Here is a 7,536-nt window from a genome sequence, read left to right on the forward strand (position 1 = left end):
GATCTTACAGCTGAATTACCACCTTTATTGTACTATGTCCTCATGTAGCTCCATGGTCCTGGAGGAACGTCCTCTCATCTCCTGCACCTGCTATATGTGGTTGGCCGCTTTCAAGAGAGGTTAAATATCCGTCCCTCCGATTGGCCGAGCGAGCTTTCTGTTTTGGTTGCCTGCCAGCAGAAGGGGAGGGGAGCCCGTCTGCCTTCCGCTTCATCTGGGCTGGACTGACACACAATGAGGAGCAGAGGCTGGGGAGACGCTCCACAAACGCCGCTGTAAATAAATACAACAATCACTGAGGCCGGAGGGAACATGGAGAACCAGGTACAGTGGCTTTCGTGTCTCTTTCCGAGTTTGAACTTTTTCTCGGTGAAAATGGCAGCAGGCTGCGCGCCGACAGGGCAGGAATGGATCTTCTGTTCAGCTAGCCCAGAAGAAAAAAAAAAAACGCTCCTGCTGCTAATGAACTCGTAGTTGGGAAAGATGTTTCTGCAATTGAGTCAAATATGCAGCATTCCTCTTGTTGTTGTTGTTTTTTACTGTCGTAGGTTTCAATTATTGTGGAGAGGTCCACATGCTGTTGTCAACATTTGTCGAAGTGTTAAGGTAGGTCATAATTAAAGAACAACATAAGACTTTACAGTTCTGATCCATAGTTATTTGATCCACTATCTAAAAAAATATGCTAAAAAAAAGTATTATGAGCTTTTCTAACATCAAAACCAATAAAACGCTGAAGAACTGCAGGAAATTGGACACCTCCTTTAGTGTCTGGCTTGTATCTAGATGGCAATAGAAGGGAATAGTGACAAACTTGTAACTGAGATGCACCCAGTTTATTTTATATCCAATAGATTTGTTTTCCTCCTGAAGAAAAAAAAAAAAGAAGTGATGATACTGGACACCTTTTGGTGGATAGACATGAAACTTTTCATTTAATGACACAAGTCAAGTTTCTTAACAGGGTTCCTCTAAAAAAACGAATGACAAATAATGTGCGTCACACTAAAAACGTGTTGGTCACTGACACCACTCAAAAGCTCAGTACACATGCTTTAAAAACACATATTGTCATAGTCTCATGTCTAGAGGGCAATTTGGCAGAAGCCCGAAACTTTGAGTCCTACCTTAAAGCGAAAAAAACATGTAGTGTGAGTGAGAGAGAGGGAGATGGTCAGTGGTGTTTATTGTATGTGTTGGTGGCAGGTTTTGAGGCCTTCAGCACAGGGGTTGGTGGCTCCCATTTGAAGCACTGTGGTTCCAGGCCAGCCATTTTAACTGTCATGATGGATGACAGAGTTCCATCTAGTGCCAAACTGTTCCTGGTTTTGGTCTTGTTTAGTCCAACCATGGAGTAAACCCTCTCAGCGTCTGCATTCAAGTGAAGGAGCATCAACACTAATGCAGCTATCTTGGAAAGCCTCCCAAACTGGCTCAAACTGATCATCAAAAGGAACCAAGGGCCTCTATTACTCAAATGCTTTGCTGTTATTATTTCAATTAATTATGTGTATGTCATGTGGTGCCAAATATTTTTTACCTTGCTCTTGGTTGAGGACATACTCCCCCAGAACTGCTCAACATTAGAGGCGGTGGGATCTTGGGGCATGGGGATATCCATGAGCTGATACTCCAGGAACTCCTCACTCACCTTGTCCTGTTCCTGTGTCCCATGGAAAGGAAGTAGTTCCTGAAATCTAAAAAGAGCACCATGAGTAAAGAACTGATTAAGGATTTGTTTTGTGACCATGATCAAAATTAAACTTAACAAAGTATTCAATAAGTTGAAATCCTGGAAAATGTGTAACCCTTGCCTGTCTATGAAGTATAGGGCATCTTCCATCCCACACTCAGCCCTCTGCTGCACGTCAACGAATTTAGCATGCTTCAGAAGGGCCTCCTTCAGGGGGAGTTTGTTGATACCGTACTCCACAGCCCTGACCAGAAACGCCTCCACATCTTAAATTTGTCGAAGGAGGAATTTTTCCTCTCCTTCAGCTCAGGTTCTTTATACTTATTGGAAAGGTTAGTCCGACTATAAATAGACCACTCGACAATTTCTCTCCAATTGACAGTTTATTTAGCACGCAGAGAATAGGTACAGAGTCAGCAATGAGACTTCAGCTTAACCACCTTATGGGTAGAAAAGGAGAAGCCCCTAACTATGTGTGCAGTGCACATAAGTTTTATTCTATCTGGGCTCCACCCGAGGACAATAGGAGGAGCGTGGCCTTTCGTGTATCAGTAGTTTTCAATGTGTAGCCGAGGCCGGCTATAACTGGTTTCTACAAGGTGAAATATTAGAGTGTGGTGCGTCCTTCTCTTGAGTAAGGCTGCAGCAAAGCGGTAAACAACCCAGTATCTGGTATGATAGAAGAAGAGCACTTCTTTCTGTTTTTGCCCTCACATAACTCTTTAATATCCAACAAATTAAAGCTTATATCCTGAAGAACAAACCCTGAAAGTTTCATGCTTCTTATATAAAAATCATGATTATTGAGCTTAGCAGCTCCACTAATCGGCAGAAGCTACCACCGACCACGTACGACGGCTGAAATCGCCCGTGTGTCAGGGTCATAATAGCCAAGCAGACCAAACATAGCCTACGACTGTATTTTCATGACAATTGAAAATACAGTAGCCTACAGCCAACAGTAGGCCTATTTCCCGCGAATGGCAAACAATGAAAGTGTCACTCATCAGCCTGTTATGGACCGAGGTGAATGAAAGCCAGCTCCTGCATGAGCCTTCAAGCAAAGCTTAAGTTGGTAAGTTGGTAATGTCCTTCCTAGAAGTTGGTCTCAACTGCTTTGTGAATAATGTTAACGTTACCAGTCCAGATGTTGCACGCTTACTTTCCCCCAATAGTTAATGTATTTGTTTCTTTATTCTTCCCCTTTTCAGTGCACAGTGCAGGTAAAGCTGGAGCTGGGCCACAGAGCTCAGCTGAGGGAGAAGGTCACGTCGGAAGGCTTCACCCACGACTGGATGGTATTTGTCCGGGGGCCAGAGACCGGCGACATCCAGCACTTTGTAGAGAAGGTTGTCTTCCGCCTGCACGAGAGCTTCCCCAAACCCAAGAGAGGTAGGACGGAGCAATATCGATGTGCAAACGCGCAACGATGGGGAGTTTATTATTATTTATTATAATATACAGCACTCAACGCAATAAGGAAGAAATAAAGCAGGGTATGGATAAAAAACATGCTCATAAAAGAAAGGGTTCAGTAAATACGTTCAGAATTTAATCATGAATTTGTTCATAAGAGGTTCAAACTGGAATAAGAAGAATCGGTCAATTTCTCTGTTTTAGCTTGTTGCTGCCTTTTGTCTTATTGTAAGATAATCGCCTTATTTCTTTCTGAGCTTATTACAACTCCTTTTTTTAATTATTAGCATTAGCATCCCTTCAATAAGCCTTGTATTTGTTTGTCTGCAGTATGCAAGGAGCCTCCGTACAAATTAGAAGAGTCGGGCTGCGCGGGCTTCCTCATGCCTATTGAGGTCTACTTCAAGAACAAGGTGAGAGCGACTGGACACCGGTATAAAACTGTGAGCTGTTGATAGTTTTTTTTGGTCACTTTTACTCCAATTTGGATGTGAATACCTTCAGATTAAAGCTAGACTAGAGTCTATACTTGAAGCCTGTATTCACTATATTTTTTTAAAATATCTACTTTAATATCCAAATATGCTGCTTTTGAAGTGGATTTTAAAAGAGAGAACTGGATGTGGTCAAAATCTCGGACCACATTAGGTACAGTGCCAGTTGGGCATTAAACAATGGCGAGTGAAACTGAGCGGCTTCGTGTTTGAGTCGAAGTTAATAAACAGCGACGCAGAGAAGAAAGAGAAGACGTCCGAGTGGCGGGTGGTTTGTGGCTGCCGAGGGACGAGGAAGAGGAAATGCGCGCCGGGTCAATTACAGCTGTCGCGGTCTGCGTCTCCGGGATAGTGTGGTTGTGTACGGTGCAGAGCGGCCGCATGGATCTGGATTTAAGATTCAAGTTGTGTTTATTGTTCATTCCCACAATATTTCTGCAGAACCATAAATTTGGCGTTAAAGAGAAATCACCAGGTTATAAAGTGAAATCATTTTCTTTCCAGCCGTAATCAACTCATGTTAATCAGGTTAATTCCTTAATTGGATTAAGAAAACCGGGTTTCCCTTTAACTTGATGTGTCCAGAATCAGGTTACTGCCCAAAACCGCCGAATAATCCAATTACTTAAGTGCACACAGAAGCAGTGATGGTCCAGAACCTCTCATGGGCCGATATATATTTGGAGACTGGCATTAGGAAAAGTCTTAAACGTACCCTCCTCTGTCAGTTTTGTGTATATCTCAATGCTTGATTGTGTTAGTACAACACTTGTGACGTGGAGACACTTTGTCGCAACGCACGCTTTTATACCGGCGGCCGTTTAAAAGATTGATGAAAGAAAGAAACCACTTAACCCTCGTTACAAGATAAGGCCAATGTTTAAGAGGTGTGTGTACATTAGTGTACCATCATATCCCGCTTATAATATTAAACCTCTGGACCGCATCCAGACGTGCTACATCCTCCTTTTATGTGCAATTAACTCACACACAATAGACCAGTGTGTCAGGAACATCAAGAAAACACTCAGAGGGGGGAAGGAAGAGGAATGTAAATATCAGCAACCATTAATCCGTCGTCACACTTCCAGAAATACGTTTGTGTTTATGAACTCTCTCTCTTATGTCTTGATGCACTTCCCTCTGCTTTTGTTATTTGTCCCTCTCGTCCACAACTCCACGCCGTCGCTCAGGAATGTGTCTTATCAGCTCGCCGGCTTCAGCTCCGTCTGTTTTATTAAATTTCAGGGTGATAGTTCATTCATTTGGGCGTTTTATCACGCGTTTTGAAATGTTTAGGTATCGAGAGCCGTGCTTGGCAGCCAAACACAAAACAGTGTCAGACATGTCTTTAAAACAGCCTTTACCCTTCTCCCTCTCTCTCTCTCTTCCTCTTCCTTCAGGAGGCGCCGAAGAAGGTTTGTTTCAACTACGACCTGTTCCTTAACTTGGAGGGCAACCACCTGCGCTGTGAGAAGCTCACCTTCAACAATCCCAACAAAGACTTCAGGAGAAAGCTGATCAAAGCTGGAGGGGTGAGGCTGCCGGACACACAGGTCGACTGACCGAACGACTAAATGACTCAGTGTGTCAACAGTGGACGCTGCAGCGAACAATAAGAGCCGCTACAACGTGGGGATATGTAATGATCTTCTCTGCCTGCTTCCTGGTTATTGAAAGGTCCTGGAGGAGTTGAGCCCGGTGCGGCACCAAGAATTTTTTTCCTGTGTGTTCATGATCTGTTTTGCAACCAAACAGGCTCAAAAACTCCAGTGGTAGACTAAAGATGTGAGATCTGAGTCCCCATTGGCTTTTATCATCAAGTTTGTGTTGCAGCTGCATCGGTACGCAGTAGGTTTAACTGAGCGTATTGTCTTATAATGGAAAATGGACTAGAAAAACATATTTAGAAAATAACACATAAAACCAAAGAAAGCTGACTGATGTTAAATTTCTACAGAAGCTGTGACTTTATGGGTTTTTCTTTACATCTTTGAGGTTTTAAGATGATGATCGTCCAAGATTGAGAGTTTACAGAAGGTGAACGGTTTGATAAAATGCCTCCCGAATGACTGATTCTGACTGAAAGGAGATTATGTTTCTGGACCGTGTCAGTGTTTTTTGTGTAATTTCTTTTCATGATATACTGATGTACTGTGAGTGTTCTTCAGTGAAACCATTGTTAACCGCTGTTACTCTCGGAGTGAAGCTCCACAGATGTGTTTTAAAATACCTCAACGTGTAGCTAGTTTTACTGTCGGTATATGATAAAATTAAATTTTGAATTGCAGCAGAAACATTTCACTCACACATGCATCGGATATTTCTCTGCACATCTGTATGGCTGACCGACAATCACGTGCAAATCTCCTATGTACATATGGCTGACCCTGATTCACTGAAAACCACCTGTAACAAGCATTTTTTACTGAGTTGATGTTTTGAGAATATTCAGGGACACTGTGCCTCTGTTCACATGATCTTTCCTGAAGGACACAATAGATACAACAATGGAGCCTTTACACAGAAAAAAAACAAATGTGCTCAGGCGTTCTCCTCACTTCAGAGTTTAACAGTGACCTCTTGTGTACGTTGAGATGTTACAGCAAATAATCAGCAATGACTTTAGCAGAAAAAAGGACAGAATAAATGATCAAATATGTTTATATGTTTCTGTTTCATTCTGTATTTATTTTTTTTCTTTAATGTGAAATATTGTGTTTCTTAACCTGTTCGGGACACAGACATCCTTTTACGTGATCTGCTCACAACTGATGCCGTTTTACTTTAGGGTTTGACTTGACTGGATTTATAAATAAAGCTTTGAGTGTGAAATTTGAGTCTCTCTACAGATTGAAACGTTTCACTGCTAGTCGGACACCCAGATGAGCCTCCGTTACCTCGGGCTTGACCGAGAGGCCAGCTGGATCAGTTTGAGCGGCAGGAGACGGAGAAGGGGAGGCACCAAGCCAGTGAGAGAGTGGTGACCTTCTGTCTTCTAGCTGAGGCCCCGGTAATCTCACATCAAAGTCTGAGCTCCGCAGAGACTTTGACTGCAAGGAGCTCTAGCTTTCTTCTGTTTGAAGAGAAACGTCTTAAAGTAGAAACCTGCTCTCGCTGCAGATGAAATGTTACGATACATGCAACAACTTGAGTCACAGGTGAAACTACAATTCTCTCATCTATACCTATGTTCACTCAGACTTTACATGACACAGAACATGCAGTGTGCTGTTACAAATATGTCCCGAATCCTTTTTTGATTAGACTCCAATCAAACATAGGGATAACTTAGAATAAGTATTACTAGCTCTACTTTCTTATACAGTTTTGGTGTCTGTCAAATTGTGTTTTTTCCATTTATGTCAATAATCGGGTCCTAATATTCATATTAATGTCCTCTAGGCTATAATGTATTATTTTAAAATGTTATATTGTAAAAACAGAAATCCATATAATTATAAATAAATACATATTACACGTAAATATAGGCCTAGATACCTATATGAATGTAGACACCTCAACGTTTTTAATCTGAAAGACTCTCTTTAAAAAGTAAATATCACGTGAATAAATAATTTAATTCACCTTAGTTTTAGATTTATTTATTCATTTATATTATGCAAAACATTTAAGCGTTCAGTTATGTGTTGGAATACGTTTATTAACTTAAAAATAGTTTATTTACGTTTTTTTATAGTTTGCGTGAACTGCATCCATGTTTGTAGTCCTTAACGATCCGAGCCACAGAACGCATACAGCTACGGTAAGCCCCGAGGGACAAACATGACCAAAAAACTTACTCCAAACTTCTATTCGCACCGCAAGAAGCCATCTAAACTTTGTCACACATTATTCGTGTGATCTTTAACATTGTTCAGGGTTGTATATTGTTCTTTTTACAGGGTGGTTAGTTTATATTTCAACATTTAT

General features: G+C 41.6%; 1 protein-coding gene across 1 annotated transcript; it reads left to right on the plus strand.

Annotated features, from left to right (window-relative positions):
- The first annotated feature begins 259 nt into the window (after nucleotides 1–259).
- LOC311490178 (protein ENL-like) lies at nucleotides 260–6,419 on the plus strand. Its single transcript, XM_084547544.1, has 4 exons — nucleotides 260–324; nucleotides 2,905–3,085; nucleotides 3,440–3,522; nucleotides 5,007–6,419. The coding sequence occupies exons 1-4, from the start codon at nucleotides 313–315 to the stop codon at nucleotides 5,166–5,168; spliced, it is 438 nt and encodes a 145-aa protein (XP_084403670.1). The 5' UTR covers nucleotides 260–312; the 3' UTR covers nucleotides 5,169–6,419.
- The last annotated feature ends 1,117 nt before the right edge of the window (nucleotides 6,420–7,536 follow it).

Source organism: Chelon labrosus (assembly GCF_963514085.1).
Source record: "Chelon labrosus genome assembly, chromosome: 7".
Taxonomy (NCBI): domain Eukaryota; kingdom Metazoa; phylum Chordata; class Actinopteri; order Mugiliformes; family Mugilidae; genus Chelon; species Chelon labrosus.

Excerpts from the sequence above, each read along its gene's own strand:
- LOC311490178 (XM_084547544.1), top strand. Across the intron at positions 3,086-3,439 it reads CTTCCCCAAACCCAAGAGAG|TATGCAAGGAGCCTCCGTAC; the intron begins GTAGGACGGAGC and ends GTTTGTCTGCAG. Across the intron at positions 3,523-5,006 it reads AGGTCTACTTCAAGAACAAG|GAGGCGCCGAAGAAGGTTTG; the intron begins GTGAGAGCGACT and ends CTCTTCCTTCAG.